This window comes from Podarcis filfolensis, assembly GCF_964270895.1.
Source record: "Podarcis filfolensis genome assembly, chromosome: 2".
Lineage (NCBI taxonomy): Eukaryota > Metazoa > Chordata > Lepidosauria > Squamata > Lacertidae > Podarcis > Podarcis filfolensis.
The window spans coordinates 13,683,611-13,704,471 of record NC_139605.1 but is presented as its reverse complement, the minus strand read 5'-3'; the positions used below and the strand labels follow the sequence as shown (position 1 = coordinate 13,704,471).

Genomic DNA, 20,861 nt, shown 5'->3' with positions numbered 1-20,861 from the left:
GATGGAGCACAATAAACCTCACTTGCTTCTTCCTAGGTGTAATGAAAATGAAAATAAAAATAAAACCATGAATGCAATAGTTTTTCCTCCTGGATTAAAAGAGCAAATAGATAAATTCTCTAAAATGCATCCTTTTTTGGAGAAGACGACCAAGAAATTCAAAGGTAACAAACATTATTGTGTGGTGTTATAGATGTGGGGTAGATGATGACTGATAGATAGATAGATAGATAGATAGATAGATAGATAGATATCAATATAGTTGCATGCCTTGCCAATTTCCAAACGGTGAATATTCTGGGGTCCCAGGCTGCTTCCCCAGGGTTTGAGTTTCCTATTGGCAAATGAGGCACAGCAAAGACTGTGGTGTCTTTAGGATATATGGTTTATTTACACATACAGTGGTACCTCGGGTTAAGTACTTAATTCATTCCGGAGGTCCGTTGTTAACCTGAAACTGTTCTTACGGATTGATCATTTATATGTAAATATAACCTGAAGCACCACTTTAGCTAATGGGGCCTCCCGGTGCTGCCGCACTGCCAGAGCACGATTTCTGTTCTCATCCTGAAGCAAAGTTCTTAACCTGAAGCACTATTTCTGGGTTAGTGGAGTCTGTAACCTGAAGCATCTGTAACCTGAAGCGTATGTAACCCGAGGTACCACTGTATATACAATCTGAGCCTACAATTGAGCGGTTCACAGCACAGACACCCCAAGACAGTCTTATTTTCCCATAGCCACAGCCTTGGATTCAAAACAGGAATCAAGCATCATGCTCTGATTCTCTCTATGGCTTGCTGGGATTCAGCCGTCGGAAACAGTCTTCAGGCAGCAATCACTGAAATAGCAACTCATGTTGAAAATGTACATTTTGGCAATTTTTTTTTAAAAAATAGCTCCAAAAAAAAAGTTCAACCACTTTCTTCAAAAAAGTTCAATAACTTTTGTGTCCAGACTTTCACTTTTTGAAATATGGCAACCCTACCACAAGGAAAACCAAAGAAGTTATGTCCCAATCAAAGCAGGAAAATTTAGTTTGACATATCTGCTCAGTGCCTCAGGGTCTGGTTTTAAATTTCTCCCTCTTAACTTTAAAAGAGAATGGGAACCATTTACAACATATATGAGGAGGCAACATAAAGAAATGGACTCATTGGCAGGGTTTGAGTAAACAATCACAACTGTATACAATGAAAAATAAGACTATATGTATTGAGAAAATTTTGGGGAAACAATATGCAGGGTGAACAATATGGAAATAAAACAAAACGGGAGTATGAGGGAAGTCCAGGGGAGGAGGGTCAAAATATGAAAAATTGTTAAAGATATATTGTTAGAAGTAGTATACATGGAAAAATCAATAGAAATGATTTAAATAAATAAAATAAATAAATTTCTCCCTCTTTCTTCTTCATAACAGAGTCCCTGGAAGAAGTACAGAATAAGGGTAATATTCTGGGATTGAATGAGATGGGAGGATTTTGAAGGGAGGGGGTGCTTGGGGTAAGACCAAGAAGGGTTATTTGTGCTAATGGCAAGGGTTCACATCTGACAAGCAAACAAATATTGGTGCATTCTGTATAGCCCTTATTGAAATTCTCTTCAATATCAAGGATTCTTCTTGAAAAAAGTTAAAGAGCCTCTTCTGCATCTCATGTTATTAACAACTTGTAGGGCAGTGACATCTAGATCAAGGGAAGTAATAGTGCCACTGTATTCTGCTCTGGTCAGACCTCACCTGGAGTACTGTGTCCAGTTCTGGGCACCACAGTTCAAGAAGGACACTGACAAACTGGAACGTGTCCAGAGGAGGGCAACCAAAATGGTCAAAGGCCTGGAAACGATGCCTTATGAGGAACGGCTAAGGGAGCTGGGCATGTTTAGCCTGGAGAAGAGGAGGTTAAGGGGTGATATGATAGCCATGTTCAAATATATAAAAGGATGTCACATAGAGGAGGGAGCAAGGTTGTTTTCTGCTGCTCCAGAGAAGCGGACACGGAGCAATGGTTCCAAACTACAAGAAAGAAGATTCCACCTAAACATTAGGAAGAACTTCCTGACAGTAAGAGCTGTTCGACAGTGGAATTTGCTGCCAAGGAGTGTGGTGGAGTCTCCTTCTTTGGAGGTCTTTAAGCAGAGGCTTGACAACCATATGTCAGGAGTGCTCTGATGGTGTTTCCTGCTTGGCAGGGGGTTGGACTCGATGGCCCTTGTGGTCTCTTCCAACTCTATGATTCTATGATTCTATGATTCTATGACTGTGCCCCAGCAGTCTTCAGAGCTAAGGCCCACATTCTCTCATTTTCAGATTGTCGTTTGTTCCAATTTATCACTAAAGAGCAGGTTTTCCCTGAGAAAGCGGGGAGGCAAAGTCAAAACCGCTCAGAGCCATGCCTAGGAAGCACAGGGCAAGCACAAAATCACCCAGATGCATCCTTTCTAGGCATGGGACAAATGGAAGTGTTGACAAGCCTTTAGTTGAGCATTTATTAAGGGCACCTCACAAGCAATCAAATTTCTTCTTCTTGCAGCTGACTCGTTGCTACTCTCCTCAAGGACAGAGAGCGTGCAACAAGATGAAGAGAGAAGTTGCTCAAGAAAACTCCAGAGGGTATCATCAGGTACATTGCTTTGTTACTTACTTATAGGGGGTTTTGTGTGTGTAAATGAAAGAGAGAGAGAGACTTAGTGAGGGGACATATATGTGTCTGTGGGTTGGATATACCGTATTTTTCGCCAGTGGCGTAGCGTGGGGGGTGCAGGGGGGCCGACCGCACCGGGCGCAACATCTGGGGGTTAGGGTTAGGGGGCACAAATCCACGGGCTAGGGGGCGCAAATTACTTGCCTTGCCCCGGGTGCTGACAACCCACGCTACGCCACTGTTTTTCGCTCTATAGGACACACTTTTTCCCCTCCAAAAATTAAGGGGAAATGTGTGTGCGTCCTATGGAACGAATGCAGGCTCCTTGGCTTCAGCGATAGCAACGCGAAGCCTCCAAAGCGCAGAGGGAGCGCTCCCTCCGCACTCTGGAGGCTTCGTGTTGTTTTCGCTGAAGCCTGGAGAGCGAGAGGGGTCAGTGCGCACCAACTCCCACTGCGCTCCAGAGGCTTCGGGTTGCCTTCACTGAAGGCGAAGGCAATGTGGGAGAGGGAGAGCTGCGCAGCACCCCTTCAGCGAAGCAGGAGGAGAAATGGAAGGGGCTCCGTTTCTCCTGCCATTTCGCTGAAGGCGTGCTGCGCAGAGAGGGGGAGGATTTTTTTTCTTTTTCTTTTTTTTTTTAACCTTTTTTTATAAAATATTTATTAAGGTTTTAAAAGTTTATATGAAATAAAAAAAACAAAACAAAAAACAAAAACAGTAAAAATACATACAAAACATACAAAACACATACAACAACAAGTATAATTTCAATCCCTTATATTCATAAAACTTACTTTCCCGACCTCCTCATACCTCCCCTTTCTGTATTCCAATCTCTAATTAATTCAATTCAGCAAATCCTTCCCCTAATTTCTGTATAATTTTTAACCTTTCTTTTCTTGATCACATAATCATTACAGCTTAATTTCTTAATTTCTTAATTTCACTTAATTTCTGAATCAACATCGTTCTAACCTTCAATAATTTTACAATGTTTCCTAAGATAGTCCTTAAATTTCTTCCAATCTTCTTCCGCCGTCTCTTTTCCCTGGTCTCGGATTCTGCCGGTCATTTCTGCCAGTCCCATATAATCTATAACCTTCATCTGCCATTCTTCCACGGTGGGTAGATCTTCTGTCTTCCAATACTTTGCAATGAGTATTCTTGCAGCTGTTGTAGCATACATAAAAAATGTTCTGTCCTTCTTTAACACCAATTGGCCGACCATGCCCAGGAGAAAGGCCTCTGGTTTCTTCAGGAAGGTATATTTAAATACCTTTTTCATTTCATTATAGATCATTTCCCAGAAAGCCTTAATCCTTGGGCATGTCCACCAAAGGTGAAAGAATGTACCTTCAGTCTCTTTACATTTCCAACACTTATTATCAGGCAAGTGGTAAATTTTTGCGAGCTTGGCTGGAGTCATGTACCACCTATAAATCATTTTCATAATATTTTCTTTTAAGGCATTACATGCCGTAAATTTTATACCGGTGGTCCACAACCATTCCCAGTCCTTTTTTCTTGTCCCCCCCCCTCTAAAACAAGGTGCGTCCTATGGTCGGGTGCGTCCTATAGAGCGAAAAATACGGTAGAAGGAAAATGCTAGAAAAGTATATTTGCAGGTTGCTGGTAAGCAGAGGCGCCAAGGTGTGCCCAACATGGGGGGGGCGCCTCGTTGCGTGCTCATGATGTCAGAAGTGCAACACACTTGTGTGATGTCACGTAAGTCAGGAGGAGGCCCAGTGGGGCCCGCCGCCATTGTGGGGAGAACTGGTGGGACCTGCCACCACCACGGGGAAGCCCATAAGGACTGCCGCCGTGGCCCAGCCTCTCAAGTTTGGGAGGCTCAGCCCCATTCCCACAGACTTTGGGGGGGCTGAGGTGTCCTCATTCCCATAGAGTTGGTGCTTGTGCTGGTACGAAGCCTTGAGTCTCCTCTGGCAGAGGCATCAGAGCCAGTGCTCATGCTCCTTTTCTCCTGCCCACCCCACCACTTGTAGGCAGTGGTGGAGGAACCTCCCCTGGCACCCGGGGCGGGATGCCGAGGGGTGGGGTGAAGCGCCCGGTGGTGCACGTACGGCATCCCATACAGACACCCGTATGGATGGCGCGAGAGAGCGGCAACTCGGACTGACGCTGTGCGAGCAGCGCCCGTACTGACTATGCATGCCCTCGGCCGCTCTACAGCTGGAGGGAGGCAGGGGTCATCTTGTCACACACACACCCAGAGTGACACCCGGGGCGGCCCTCTTAGAATCGTCCTACACTCCTGTAGGACCCTGGTAGAGACACGTGCCTGACTGGCATGTTCTCTCCCTCCTGGTCAGTCGTTCAGGAGCTTCAAAAGCTTTCTCCAGCCTGATCTTCACAGCGACTGATACCAAGAGGCACACTCACGATCCTGCAGAGTATTTGCAGTTCGCGTAACAGAACTCAGTAGCTCAGCATTTTGGCTAATCTACGTTTATTTACATATAATACACTCGGAGCATTCTGAAGGAGCTCCTTCCTCTTTCTCATCAGACAGCAAAGAGAGAAAGAACAAAGGACAATAGTCCCACTCCGCGGAATACAGTAATATAAACATCCTGTCTCCATCACTTCCCACTCTGTGGAGTGAAAACATACGCCGTCATGTGATAGACAACAATCTCATGACTGCAAACACAGAGCAAGAATCCTAACAGGCCGGCCCCCTCCGCCCCCCACTTTGTACGCCCGTGCTTGTAGGACACCTGTCCTTCCCCATAGCAGCTTCTGAGGTCTCCCACAGCTGCACATGTGGTCCACACCTTTGCCACTTCCTGCCCTGTGCCTTTCCTCCCACTACCCACCCCCAACCCTTCACAACACCCGACAACACTTGGCTGTTGTCTGGGCAAAATTCAGTGGGAAGAACCCTGAACTATTTTCCCCAGTATTGCTTCGGTTGGTCCCCGATCGCGTCCCTAAACCAACCAGAGCACAACTGTTTGCGTCTTAGTTGAGCGTTTCTTAAGAATGCCCCCAAGCAGTTATGTTGCTTGCTGCTGCTGCAGGTGATTCATTCCAGCCCTCCTTGAGGTCAGCAAGCATGAGGGAAGGGGACGCCAGGACAGGGAGGCAGGGGAGCAGCTTGGGAGCACTCCGGAGAGTGTCATCAGGTACGTTGCTTTGTGACTTTTGATTTTTTGTGTTTGTGAGACAAATAAAGGGGGGAATATTTCTTTCCTTTTGCCCACCCATTTTCTTTCTTTTAAAGAAACCTTCCGTCCTGTCCCTCTGTTTCCCCGACTTTCATTTCCCTCTTCCCTCTGGTCTTCCTTCCTTCCTTTTCCCCTTCCCAGCCCAAGGGCTCTTCCCCCCTCCCATCAACAGATATGTGGGGTATGTGGTTCAACCCTATCTGGGCCTGCTCAGACGTAAGATCTCCAGAGTAAAATGTGGTTTGTTGTTGTGGTTGTTTAGTCATTTAGTTGTTCAGTCGTGTCCGAATCTTCGTGACCCCATGGACCAGAGCACGCCAGCACTCCTGTCTTCCACTGCCTCCCGCAGTTTGGGGAAACTCATGTTTGTAGCTTCGAGAACACTGTCCAACCATCTCGTCCTCTGTCATCCCCTTCTCCTTGTGCCCTCCATCTTTCCCAACATCAGGGTCTTTTCCAGGGAGTCTTCTCTTCTCAGGAGGTGGCCAAAGTATTGGAGCCTCAGCTTCAGGATCTGTCCTTCCAGTGAGCACTCAGGGCTGATTTCCTTCAGAATGGATAGGTTTGATCTTCTTGTAGTCCATGGGACTCTCAAGAGTCTCCTCCAGCACCATAATTCAAAAGCATCAATTCTTTGGCGATCAGCCTTCTTTATGGTCCAGCTCTCACTTCCGTACAACACTACAGGGAAAACCATAGCTTTAACTATACAGACCTTTGTTGGCAAGGTGATGTCTCTGCTTTTTAAGATGCTTTTCTCCCAAGAAGCAGGCGTCTTTTAATTTCGTGGCTGCTGTCACCATCTGCAATGATCATGGAGCCCAAGAAAGTAAAATCTCTCACTGCCTCCATGTCTTCCCCTTCTATTTGCCAGGAGGTGATGGGACCAGTGGCCATGATCTTCATTTTTTTTATGTTGAGCTTCAGACCATATTTTGCGCTCTCCTCTTTCACCTTCATTAAAAGGAAAGGTTCTTTACAAGGCTTCAATACAAAGTCTCTCTCTCTCTCTCTCTCTCTCTCTCTCTCTCTCGGGTGCAGTCCTTTAAGCGCAAGAAAACTTGTAAAAGGAGGACACCTGTACTTTGCTTGTGGCAATTTCCAAGGTCCTTTCCTGATGGGCATGCAGTCCACATCTTGGTCACTTCCTTGAATTTCCCGCATTGTGCCTTGCCTCCTCACACCTTGCCTTTAACAACACTTTGCTGTTTTCAATGTAAAATTCCCTTAGGCAGGACTTCCTGGGAGGAACATCAGTGTTGCTTTGGTTGATCCCTGATCATTTCCCTCAGTCAACCTCAGTCAACTGTTATGTGTCTTACTTGGCCATTTCTTAAAGATGTCCCCAACTAATCATGTTCCTTGCTGCTGCAGTTGGCTCTGTCATCCCCTCCTCAACACCAGAGAGCATACAACAAGGTGAAATGTGCATCATGAGGGAGAAGAGCAACTCGGGAAGACTTGGGAAGATAGAATCAGGTACGCTGCTTGGGGACATTTTTTTTTCCTATTTGTGTGTGAGAGAGAATGTGTGGGGGAGATTTTGCAGTCAAATCTACAGTAATAATGCACATACTTACTAGTTAGCATGTGAAGGAGTTAAGACCATAGAGCTGTCTTGCTGATAGGCCACAGACCATAGAAATGTAATTGGTAGAGAGGGCAGTGTGTGGTGTCATTTCCCCTTCTCTCCTGAGGGGGAAGAAGCCAATAAATATTTCCTGTTCCTTCTCTCTCTCTCTTCCTTCGACCAAGAATGGAGGCAGACATGCCTCCACTTGCTCCAAATTCTGGTGCATGCCTGAAGCTGGTTTTTTTTTTTTTTTTTTTTTTTTTTGTAAATACAAGTATTATCTTTAATGCCTGAAGCTGTTTGTTTTTTTTAAATACAAGTATTATCTTTAATGCTGTTGCTGCTAAGGATGATTATATGTTTTAAACTTACTTTTCAGTCTGTGGCCTGTTTTTTGTTGTTGTTTTGTTGTTCTTTTTTATAAACAGGGGAGGAGATCACCCTAACAGCTAATTCCTATGATTTGAATTAAACTGCCTAAATTGGGATTTAAATTCTGCTCAGCCCCACCCTTTATAAGCAGACAATAAGCTGATTCTTTTGTTTGTTAACTCACACACATGTGTCTGTGGAGGGATAAAATATAGTTAATATATTCCCACACTTACCTAATAAAAACCCATCAGAGAGCATAGGGGAGGTTGAGCCATTCCCTCCCTCTTTTTTAAACTCTCTCCTGCTCCTTTTTCTTCTCTTCCCTCTGGTCCTCCTTCCTTCCTTCCTTCTTCACAGCTCCAGAGGCTGTTCACCCCTCCCTCCAGCAGATGGAGATACACAGAGCAATCCTACCTGGGTCTGCCCAGACATAGGTTCTATGGAGTTCAGAAGGATTCATTTCCAAGCTAGCAAGTGTAGGAATGCAGTCTCCAGCTTTGTTCCTTGGGCAAGTCACTGCCCTCTGAGCCTCACCACCTTAACGAAATCCATAAGCTCCACTCTGACTAAGGATGGGGAGAAATTCAGGTCAGTTCATGTGGAAAGGCAAATCTTACCTAATTCACACTTCCTGAAAGTATATGCAAATTGCGATGTCAGCCTCCTCCAAATTTTGCAGCACGGTTCTCCAAGGATGCAACGTGTACAAACATGCAAAAAAATGTGTTAGGAGAAATTCGCACTAGCAACGCGGATGGATTTTTGAAATATACTCAGAGTCGCAAAGTGATTTCATGCTCTTTATTCAGCTCATAGTGGTGAGGAGGAATGAATGAATGAAAGTCCCCTCAAAGTATCTGCTTTATATACATTATTTACACAATGGGCTGCACATGATTGGCTAATTCCGGAATTCTACTGTAAGCCAATCAAGTTGTGGATTCACTTCTATCTGGAGCATGATTGGGTGGTTCCTGCCAACCAATCATACTGCTGCATTGTTCTAGGACCAATCAGACTGCTGCATTCTGAATCCTATTGTTCTAGGACCAATCAGACTGCTGCCTTTTGGATCCTATTGTTCTAGGACCAATCAGACTGCTGCGGTTTGGATCCTATTCAACTCAGTACATAACAATTTTCATGAGTGCTTTAAAAAAAAAATCCCTTCGAAATTTGCACTCCTCCAAATTTTGCAGCGCAGTTCTCCAAGGATGTAATGTGTACAAACATGCAAAAAAAAAAGTGTTAGCGTTAGCTAGCAACATAGATGGATTTTCATGAGTACTTAAAAAAAGAAAAGAATTTGCAAAGCAATGTGAAAATGTGGAGAACTGAATTCAGGAGTAGAAAACATAAGAAACCAAAAATTGGTAATTTGCCATTTCCTAGCCCTGACTCCCACCCACCCCTCCAAACTGTAGCCAGCCTATAACCCCCTCAGTAGCTTCCTAAACACAAAAAAAACTATTGTTGTTGTTTAGTCGTTTAGCCAGGCACTCCTGTCTTCCACTGCCTCCCACAGTTTGGTCAAACTCATGCTGGTAGCTTCGAGAACACTGTCCAAACATCTTGTCCTCTGTCGTCCCCTTCTCCTTGTGCCCTCCATCTTTCCCAACATCAGGGTCTTTTCCAGGGAGTCTTCTCTTCTTATGAGGTGGCCAAAGTATTGGCGCCTCAGCTTCAGGATCTGTCCTTCCAGTGAGCACTCGGGCTGATTTCCTTCAGAATGGAGAGGTCTGATCTTCTTGCAGTCCATGGGACTCTCAAGAGTCTCCTCCAGCAAAAAAAACCTGGAGCAGGAACCGGCAAGCCACTCCAGTATCCCTGCCAAGAAAACTCCATGGACAAAGACAACAGGCATATAAAAAAACTATAGGGTATTCAAAAAGACACATGCACCTTGCCCTATAATTCAAACACTTACCCGGCTCCCTCTTTCTCTGTGTGTGAATCTCTCTCTCTTACAGTGAAGATAGTTTTGGATCCAGAAACAGCAAATCACTACCTCATTCTCTCTGAAGATGGGAAGAGTGTGAGATGTGGAAGGGAAAGGCAAAATCTGCCCGACAGCCCAAAGAGATTTGATCCAAAGACCTACATGCTGGGCAGCGAGAGATTCCGTGCAGTAAGAAAATGGTGGGAAGTGGAAGTTGGGGGAGAGAAAAATGCCACGTGGGCTGTGGGGGTGGCACGCGAGTCGACCCCGAGGAAGGGACAGGTCAGCCTTCAACCCAGTGTAGGAATCTGGGCTGTGGGAAAAGCCATGGTTGGCTCATTGTATGGACTTTGGGCTTTTACTGCCCCTGAGCGGACGCCTTTGCTCTTAAATCATGAGCTCAGGAAGATCCGGGTGACTCTGGACTATGAAAGGGGTTCTGTGGGATTTTTTGATGTCGAAAGAGATGTCTTGATCTTCACTTTCCCGGAAGCGTCCTTCTTTGGGGAGGAAATCCGGCCCTTTTTCTTGGTCGGGCAAGGAGCTGAACTGAGCTGCTGAATCTCCTCACAGCCCCCTCCCCAATCACCCCGAATGCCCCGAAAAAGAGGAGTTGTTTTTGCACTTCCCGTGCAGCTGCATGAGATTGGCATGTGGGAAAAACAGTGCTTTTAACAATGGTCTGGCAGGCAGAAATCCAACAGTCTAAGCCTCTTCTAGTATGAAAATACAGTTAAGGGAAAAGCTTCATCACGACTGTATTCCCTCTCATATTGTATTATGGCAGCCATGTTTTGTTATGGTCCTGTGACAGCCATTTTGTTACTGGTACCGACAGCACTCCCTCAAAACTTGAGATGTGCCCTCGTCCAAAATAAGTGGGCACCCGCTGGTCTACAATATCAATTCTATACTGTACTGAGCGTTTTGCATCAATAAACCATCTCCTTGTTTTCAGTTGCAATGTTTATTTTGTGGTCCTTATCCCTGACTATGTTCCACCTACTGAGGTGAAAATCTGAGCCTACAGTAACAACCTAAAGAGAAAATGTCTGCCCTCCTAAGCAGAGAACAAAATTCATGGAGAATTAGGGTATGAATGGCTATTGGCCTTGAGGACTATGTATTTTCCCTGCCTGTCAGTCTGAATACCAGATGGCGGGAACAAAGAGTGCTTTTGAACCCTGGGCTTCCAGAACATGGTTGGCCAGTGTGAGAATGCAATATTGGGCCAGATGGTCTTTTGACTTGATCCACCACCCCCCCCACACACAACGTTTTTCACACACACAAAGCTATGTCACCCCACAGAGTTGCCACTGCAGACCACCTGAATGAAGCTCATAGACCTCTGACGGTCCACAGACGCACTCCGGGAACCCTTGGTCTAGACTCCTAGAAGCCATCTGTGATTATAACAGGTGTGCAGGCTACTCCTGGTTTGGCAACACATGTATCCTCTGTTCCACAAGGACAAAATTTATCAACTCCACATTTATTGTACACCTGGCCTTGAGGTGAGAGGTAAAGCGATGCATTTAGCATGGACAGCGCCATGTCACTAGCTCTACTCATTCACAGCCATTCCAACATGCTTCCATGTTCAGAACAGAAATAGCTCCAATTCCTTCCTCCTCCTCCTCCTCCTCCTCCAGGCACTCAAACCTACACACAGTGATCAACACAGAATTCTTCCCTTGTAGATCACCAATACATGAGCTAAAAGCAAAACAATGTGCTATTGTGAGGTTGCCCAAGGTGGGCACATGGCCTGTTCTGTAATGACTCGTTGACATATGTTCTTCTTCTTTGGCGATTACTCGTAGCTGAGTAAGATTGTCTTCCATGAACACGGCCTTAACAGTGAGTCCATAAGTGACTGTGGAGGCCAATTCTGGATCCATACATCCTTCCACAGTGGAGACATTGGTTTCCAGGCAGGAGTTGATCACAGTGAGGGTTTGCCAAGCATGCCTTCCTCTTAGCATGTTTCTCCCTTTCATCCTGAGTTTGAGCATCTTCAAAGTCCATGACACCTTTGGTAAAGGCTGTTCTCCAATTGCAGCGCTTGCAGGCCAGTGTTTCCCAGTTGTCGGTATTTATACCACATTTTTAAAGATTTGCCTTGAGAGAGTCTTTAAACCTCTTTTGTAGACCACTAGCATTCTGCTTTCCATTTTTAAGTTCGGAATAGAGTAGTTGCTTTGGAAGACAATAATCAGGCATCTGCACAACATGACCAGTCCAACGAAGTAGATGTTGAAGAATCATTGCTTCGACAATGGTGATCTTTGCTTCTTCCAGTACACTGGTATTAGTTTGCCTGTCTTCCCAAGTGATGTGTAAAAAAAATTGGAGACCCCATTGATGGGATCTTTCAAGGAGTTGGAGTTGGACATTGACATATGTGTGATGGCCTGAATGTAATGTTCCCACATTTTCCCTTTATGTAAAAGGGTTTTGGAAGCTGGAACAGACCAAAGGTATATAGTTGCAAATTGAACGAGCAAATTGTATCAAAAATATGGGAAGCATATGACAGGGGGAGAGGGGAGAGGCTTGTCAGCCCCAGCTCATTTAAGCACTTAATTAGATTTCATCATGCAGATAGCCAAATATTTCCCTCTTCTGCAATAATGATTGCCTTTGTATGGTGGACAAGATGCACGGGTCCACAACAAATGCGCCATGAGCAGGGTAGGACTAGAACCAATGGCTTTGTGATGGCCTGGGACTCAGGCTTGGACCAGTGGAGTCTCAGTCTGCACCGGATCCTTTGCCTCAGGCATCATCTGAACCAAGTCTGGGGCCTGATCCTGAAGAGTCCCGGTCTGCACAGGTGCCCCTACAACAAACATCAGCTGGGCCGAGTCAGGGGCCTGAGCCTGCCCTGGCTCCAGATGTGGGGATTACCTCGTTGCCTTCAGCTGGGCCATCACTTACAGCTGCTCCACTACCGGCTTGGTCAGGGGAGGCTGAGGCGGCCTCTGGGTCTAGTAACCCTCCAACGTCTCCCGAGCTGCAGAGACTCAGGTCTGAGAGAAGGAGAGACCTGAAGACTCGCAGGATGAGTGCTCGCCTTCGGGTGAAACAGGGAGGTGAGTCGCCGGGGGATCAGGATCGGCTGTTACCCCGACAAAGGCTGTCAGACCCCACACCAGGTTGCAGGAGCAACATTGCTGTATGTCTGAGATCCTGTACCCATCCTTGCCTGGTTTCCTGCCTCGTGTCCTGCCTTGGCCCTGTCAAACTGACTCCTAGCGGAACCTTCGGATTCTGAACCGGATTCTCGGGTTACCCCTGGGCCCAGCACAGGCTTCAAGTTACAAGAAAGGCAATTCCGACAAAACATCGACAGTGGAACAGACTCCCTCAGGAGGTTGTGGACTCTTCTTCCTCAGGGGTTTTTGAGCAGACGTTGGGCGGCCATCTTGTCAGGAATGCTTGAGTCGAGATTCCTGCATTGCAGGGGGTTGGACTAGATGATCCTTGTGGTTCCCCCCCCAACTCTACAGTTCTATGATTCTTTGACTGAGAAAGGTGCAAAGAAGAGGCAAAGAGAAAACAAAAGGTGTGGAGAGAGAAGCAAAAGCAAGACAGGTGACACAAGGACAAAAAGTACCAGAAGGTTGAGGGGGAGGGGGAGGCACCAGCAGGGGGCAGAGAAAGAAAGGAATTGGTAAAAGTAACTGAAAGCCAAAGGAGATGCAAAATGCAATCATTTTGGGTGCAATGGGTGCTTTTTTGATAAGAAAACACAAACATCATGGTGATAGCTTCTCGCCTTTCTGCTCAAGAACAGGCCGCCTTCACCAAAGAGCAGCCTCCCAGAAAGTAAAAAGAAGACACAACTACTCAAAGGGTCTGAAGTTTTGACCCACAACACTTGAAACAGAGGTTCTCTTGTACAGTGGTACCTTAGGTTTCTGTGAGAAGTGGTTGCTTCAACACTGGGGTCTGAGGGGGAGCCCACTGTGCTGCAGAAACATAACCAACATGTTCCAGATGTCCTAATGGACATTCACCAAACAGAAGAGTCCCTAAAACCCATTTTACAAAGAGCAAAGTGGTGAGGCTCAGAGATAAGCAACTTGCCCAAGAAGCTAAGCACAAGGTTGAAATCCTATACAGTGGTACCTCTGGTTACATACGCTTCAGGTTACATACACTTCAGGTTACAGACTCCGCTAACCCAGAAATAGTGCTTCAGGTTAAGAACTTTGCTTCAGGATGAGAACAGAAATTGTGCTCCAGCGGCGCAGCAGCAGCAGAAGACCCCATTAGCTAAAGTGGTGCTTCAGGTTAAGAACAGTTTCAGGTTAAGAACATACCTCCAGAACAAATTAAGTTCTTTACCCAAGGTACCACTGTACTAGAAGAATAGCAGACCAACACCTCAGTGTGTGAAATGTGTTTAGCAAATGAAAGTTTGGAAACATAAGAACCATCAAAGTGTTTAGAAAGAAAGCACGTCGGATTGAAAAACAAACCACTTGATTATTATCTTTCAAAAAATGGACACCCGGTCTTTGAAGAGCCCTTTGAAGAAAACCGAAACTTTGAAGAACAATTTGCCCCATCTGTAATAGGAAGGGAGAATGGCCTGGTCCAACTTGTTCACAGAGTTGCTCCAAAGGCTAGTTGGATTCATTGCTTCTTCTACAAGAAAGTTAAAAGCAAAGCACTAGCTTCCAAACCTATGAGTGGCATGCCTTCTGTTCTAGGACATGTGAAAACCATTAACTTTATCAAATTAAGCACTTGTGATAGAAGTTCTCTGCCAAGGATTGGGTCCTGAACACAAAACTCTGTTGATGTTGTACAAAGAGATGAGACGATGATTGTTATGATTGCCAACATGAGTTCATATGCTTCTTCATTAAGTTTATTCACAAAACAAACGGTCCAGTGTACACCCCAAAAAATCTTTATCAACAATTTTCAAGACAGATGCTTTAAATAAAGAACTGATTACATTTCTGCTGGTTGCATCCCATCAAAATTGGAAAGGTTTATATAACTTGCTGTTATCTGTTTGGAGTCAGAAGGTTTTGGCAATGGCTCTCGTTGAAAGAGCTGGCTGATGTATAGATGGTATTTGACTCCTGTAAAATTAGCAAAGATATATCATAATGGTGACAATATATGTTGGAAATGTAAAGAAAAGGAAGGAACCTTTTATCATATGTGGTGGACCTGTCCCAAGATGAAATCTGGGAAAAGATTTATAATGAATTGAAAAAAATGTTGAAATATACATTTATAAAGAAACCAGAGGCCTTTCTTCTTGGAATAACAGGTTTGGAATTGCCCAAGAAAGATGTTAAATTATTTTTGTAAGCTACAACTTCTGCTCGTATTTTGTTAGCTAAAAAGTGGAAAACCCAAGAATTACCAACAGTAGAAGAATGGCAGATGAAGATGATGGAATTTTCGGAGCTAGCCGACCTGACCGGAAGCGTCCGCGACCAGGAGGAGGAGGAGTATCAGAAAGAGTGGAATAAATTTAATGATTATTTAGTTAAATTTGTTAAGTTAAACTAACTGAAAATAGCTTGCAGATACTTAATGGGCTTAGGATTTTATTTATGCTAAGTGAATTAATATGTTTAATTCCATAAGGTGACGATCTAAGGATGTTAATGTTTTAAGTTAAATTTCATAAAAATTAGGATTTGGAAAACCGTTAAAAGGACATGCAATGAAATCCAACCAAGGGGAAGCGAGGAAGTCACTTAACAAAGTTAATAACTGTAAGTTTCAATAAGGCTATGATTTATGTTTATTTGTCTTATGTGTTTGTTTGTTTGTTTGTTTACAATATTGTGAAAACTAATAATTTGGGGGGGGGACAAAGTTGGAAAGATTTATATAACTTGCTGTTATCTGTTTGGAGTCAGAAGGTTTTGGCAATGGCTCTCGTGGAAAGAGCTGGATGAAGACTCAATGGGTGGTATATGGGAAATGACTTCACTTCAGGGATTCTTAGCACTGTCTATAACTCAACATGCATCTGGTCGGCCACTATAAGAAGAGGATGCTGGACTGGACGGGCCATTGGCCTGATCCTGCAGGCTCTTCTTATGTTCTTATGTGCAAGGGGGTCCTGTAGTGAGTTTAAGGAGTGAATCAGAGGTGGGTCTCAGGCAGAGGTATCAAGCTGCACCCAACACTGAGGGAGCCTGTTGTCCATGCGTGACATCACACACGTGCCGCCCCCTCCAACCCAGCCAGGCCAACTTGGTCAACCCCACCCACCCACCCACCTGCTGCCCACTGCTTTAACTTTGTAAGCCTCACCATGAGGCTGAGGCTGCCTCACTGAGGCCACGGCCTCCCCCTCTGCAAGGCCCACCAAGGCACTTGGGCGCGAGACCATATAACACCGGTCTTGAAAGACCTGCATTGGCTCCCAGTACGTTTCCGAGCACAATTCAAAGTGTTGGTGCTGACCTTTAAAGCCCTAAATGGCCTCGGCCCAGTATACCTGAAGGAGCGTCTCCACCCCCATCATTCTTCCTGGACACTGAGGTCCAGCTCCGAGGGTCTTCTGGCGGTTCCCTCACTGCAAGAAGCCAAGTTACAGGGAACCAGGCAGAGGGCCTTCTTGGTAGTGGCACCCACCCTGTGGAACGCCCTGCCATCAGATGTCAAAGAGAACAACAACTACCAGACTTTTAGAAGACATCTGAAGGCAGCCCTGTTTAGGGAAGCTTTTAATGTTTGATGTATTACAGTATTATAATATTTTGTTGGAAGCCGCCCAGAGTGGCTGGGGAAGCCCAGCCAGATGGGCGGGGTATAAATAATAAATTATTATTATTATTATTATTATTATTATTATTATTATTCCTTTGAGAGGTCGGGGTGACTAAAGCTGTTTCACCGTCTAAATGTAGGTCAAAAGAGGCCTCTATAATCTGCTTCGTTCAGCACATCTGCAGATGAATATGCGTAATGCATGTGGAATATTTTCAATATTTAATGCTCTACATGAGTGTTTGATGGTATGATGCTCCTGACTTTTATGGAGAGTTGGACTATGTTTGGCTTTTGTCCCTAATAATAATAATTTATTATTTATACCCCACCCATCTGGCTGGGTTTTCCCAGCCACTCTGGGCAGCTCACAACAGAAGAAGAAGAAGAAGAAGAAGAAGAAGAAGAAGAAGAAGAAGAAGAATAGCGATCAAACATTAAAAATTTCCCTATGCTGGGCTGCCTTCAAATGCCTTCTAAAAGTCCGGTAGATGTTTATCTCCTTGACACAAGGAGGGCGGGCGCCACCACCAAAAAGGCCCTCTGCCTGGTTCCCTGTAACTTCACTTTTCACAGTGAGGGAACCACCAGAAGGCCCTCAGAGCTGGACCTCAGTGTCCGGGTTGAATGATAGGAGTGGAGACGCTCCTTGAAAGTTTTGAAATACAGTGGTTCCTCAGGTTATGTACTTAATTCGTTCTGGAGGTCCGTTCTTAACCTGAAATTGTTCTTAACCTGGAGCACCACTTTAGCTAATGGGGCCTCCGGAGCACGATTTCTGTTCTCATTCTGAAGCAAAGTTCTTAACCTGAAGCACTATTTCTCGGTTAGCAGAGTCTGTAACCTGAAGTGTATGTAACCCGAGGTACCACTGTATCCTACTTACTGAGCCTCAAGTGCTTCCATTCAACTGTACTCATCTTTCAAAATGTTCTTATGCATATGGAGCATTTGTACATGAACCCCTTTTTATACCGCTTTAGGGACGTTCTGTTTAAGCAGATGTTCCAGCACATTCCAACAGTTGTTATGTGGCTGATTCCACACCCAAGGCCTCTACGTGTGTTACTTGTGTATAGGGATGGGTGACTGTCCATTCCAGTTTCTCACAATTTCTCATCTTTCTAGTCCTAAGCTTCCACATCAGTTTGCTATTATTGTTCAAGTCACCATCAGTTTTCTCCTAATAGGAACAAATTTCTCCTAATACGAACCAAATTGTACACAATTTTGCCTGGCGTGCAAATTTGTCAACAAAGCCGTTTCGCTCAATACTGTATGTTATTTTCAATAAGATATTCGTTTTTATTCACGGTTCACCTTAGCACAAGAACCTTTGCAGAATATCCCTTCTGGCTCAAGATCTGCACTGCAAAATTCAGAGACGTGAAAATTTCAAAGAATGGCTGTGTTTCGCTTCCTGTGTGGTTTCAGAAAGGGCTGGTTAAGCACGGTGAACTTTAAAATGTGCACTGAATTGCATTTCTCCCCTGCCCCTACTTCTGTGTAAAGGGCAGTCACGGACACACAGGATCCTGAACTGCTCTGGGAATCTCTATGCAGAGAGAGGTCTATGCAGAGAGTGTGTTTGCTTGTCACAGCAACAGCAGAGGCAGAATCAGCTGTGTAGTGTCAACGTTTGTGCAGCCACTTAGTTTGTGTGATTTCCAGGAACCGCCTGAGAAAAGGGGGAGGCATTAACCCCTCCCACATTTTCAGACCAATCCTGGAACTCTGACACCAAGACCCTGGCATCCCAAATGCAATATAAGTCCCTCATTATGTGTTGAGGAAAGACAGAAAGACAGAAAGACAGAAAGACAGAAAGACAGAAAGACAGAAAGACAGAAAGACAGAAAGAAAGAAAGAAAGAAAGAAAGAAAGAAAGAAAGAAAGAAAGCCATGGCTTCAGGCTCTCTCCATGAGTTCCATGACCAGATTTGTTCCATCTGCAAGCAATGCTTCGATGATCCTGTGACTATTGACTGTGGGCACAATTTCTGCCAAGCCTGTCTCCCCTCGCTGCCTCACTGGGGAGAGCCCAACAGAGACCCTTCCTGCCTGCTGTGTGGCGAAACCGTCCATCAAAGGAACTTCAAGCCCAACCAGCAACTGGCCAACCTTGTACAGCTGGTCAGGAAACTTCAGGAGGGGGCGAAAAGAGATGCCGAAAGGAAGGAAGTGAGCAAGAGTCACCAAGATCCCCTGAGGCTCTCCTGCAAGGAGGATCAAGCCCCCATCTGCACCGTGTCCAAATGCAGCAAGGAGGACAAAATCCAGGATGTGGTTCCTGCAGAAGTGGCCGCTCAAGGGTCCAAGGTAGGAGATCTCCACGAAGGAAGAGGACAGGGAAATAATTGGGTCTTCTTCCTGGAGGTTCAAGCTGAAGATATCTCTCTCTCTCTCTCTCTCTCTCACACACACACACACACACACACACACACGGACAGCTCAGTTGGTAGAGCATGAGACTCTGAATCTCAAGGTTGTGGGTTCAATCCCCACGTTGGGCAAAAGATCTCTGCATCACAGAGGGTTGGACTAGATGACTCCACAATTCTATGATCCCATGGTATTCCATGTACACTTTCATGAGGCCATTTGAGCTGCAGGGGGAAACTGAGACTTCTTTTTGTTACTTTGGGGGCCTGGGGGTTAAATTCGAACACCTTTTGTAGGGAGGGAATGTGGCAGTCGAGCGTGGTGGAGGTTTTCCTCTTTTGGCTAACTTCAGAACACCTTGCCATCACTTCTAGGAATGGTTCAGCCACTGCCATTGGCCATATTTGGGGGAATAGCAGAATCATCTTGGGTACGAGACTAAATGATGGCTAAGCAACCCTTGAGCTGATTTTGAGGGCATGCAGGGGGGTGGAGGGGACAGGAGAGGGAGAGGAAGTCTCACTGCACGTGCAGAAATCTGTTGCCCAAGCAGAGATGCTTCCAGCCCATTGTCAGGAACATCCCGAGGGAAAGTTGTTGAAGTCTCCTTGGTGTCCAAAGTGTAGGAACTGATAAAAAGAAGTTCTGCAGGCGTGTAACTCCAGGCATGTAGGATGTTGACGTGTGTTTTAATCTGGGTTTTGGCTTATCCTTGATTTTAATTAAATTCTAAATGTCGTAAATAGCTGCTTTTATCTCTCTCCTTTTGCCAATAATTATATAAAAATATTTATTTTTGTAAATGACTTTGAGGTTTTATTACAACCAAGCAGGATATAAACCTTTTGCAATAAATATGGATAAATAACTTAATAAATGCTTAAACCAATCTATCAGCCACCATCCAACACACCCTCAAAATAAAAACAGACCAAAATCACAACATAGCTAAATGCATCGGCAAATTGGGGTCCATATTTGATCTGTTAAATCTGAAGCTTTGTTTCTGACCCCATTTACTATAATGGGGAATTTTTAAATGGCTATAATCTCTTTTCCTTTTCACATAAGTGAGTAAAATATCTGAAGGGCTGTTATGAACTAAGCTTGGATCCTAAATAGGCAGGTAGGATTCTAGAATGATAAAACTGATTGGCTTGCAGGAAAAGTCCAATCAAGCTCCAGGAAGGAAGCAGAATCAGCCAATCAGACAGGACTCGTTGTGTAAATAATGTACCGTATTTTTCGCTCTATAGGACGGACCCGACCATAGGACGCACCTTCTTTTACAGGGGGAGAACAAGGGGGGAAAATTCTCCCCCTCTCTGCTCAGCGTCCCTTCAGCGAAGCGGCAGGAGAAACGGAGCCCCTTCCATTTCTCCTCCCGCTTCGCTGAAGGGGCGCCGCGCAGCTCTCCCTCTCTGCTGAAGCCAGGAGAGTCTTGCTCTCCCGGCTTCAGCAAAAGGAACCCGAAGCCTTTGGAGCTCAGCGCGAGGTCCCGCTGCGCTCCAAAGGCTTCAGGCGGCTATCCCTGAAGCCTGGAGAGCGAGAGGGGTCGGTGCGCACCGACCCCTCTCGCTCTCCAGGCTTCAGCAAAAGCAACACGAAGCCTCCAGAGTGTGGAGGGAGTGCTCCCTCTGTGCTTTGGAGGCTTTGCGTTGCTATCAATGAAGCCAAGGAGCCTACATTCGCTGCATAGGATGCACACACATTTCCCCTTAATTTTTGGAGGGGGAAAAGTGCATCCTATAGAGCGAAAAATACGGTGTATAAAAGCCTGAGGTTTGGGGGGGCAATTCAATCACTGTTTTACAAGCTGCAATAAAGAGCATGAAATCACTACAGGACTCTGAATATATTTCAAGGGCTACGTCACATGCAAGAGGGAGCAAGTTTGTTTTCTCCTGCTCCGGAGGGTAGGATGCAAACCAATGGCTTTAAGTTACAAGGAAGGAGATTCCGACTGAACATTCAGTCTGTTCAGCATATTCCTACGAGAG

At 45.3% G+C, this 20,861-nt stretch overlaps 2 protein-coding genes across 2 annotated transcripts in view; both read left to right on the top strand.

Annotated features, from left to right (window-relative positions):
• Nucleotides 1-20,861, top strand: part of LOC310757095 (uncharacterized protein) — a 124,194-nt gene that overhangs the window by 34,839 nt on the left and 68,494 nt on the right. The gene's annotated exons all lie outside the window — the stretch shown is intronic.
• LOC310758195 (uncharacterized protein) overlaps nt 1-20,861 on the top strand; it is a 37,722-nt gene that overhangs the window by 5,764 nt on the left and 11,097 nt on the right. The window contains exons 5-11 of the mRNA XM_083604123.1: nt 37-164; nt 1,424-1,450; nt 2,535-2,624; nt 5,687-5,791; nt 7,208-7,312; nt 9,752-10,278; nt 18,301-18,798. Of these exons, the coding sequence (XP_083460249.1) occupies nt 37-164; nt 1,424-1,450; nt 2,535-2,624; nt 5,687-5,791; nt 7,208-7,312; nt 9,752-10,278; nt 18,301-18,798 (1,480 nt within the window). The remainder of the gene's footprint in view (nt 1-36; nt 165-1,423; nt 1,451-2,534; nt 2,625-5,686; nt 5,792-7,207; nt 7,313-9,751; nt 10,279-18,300; nt 18,799-20,861) is intronic.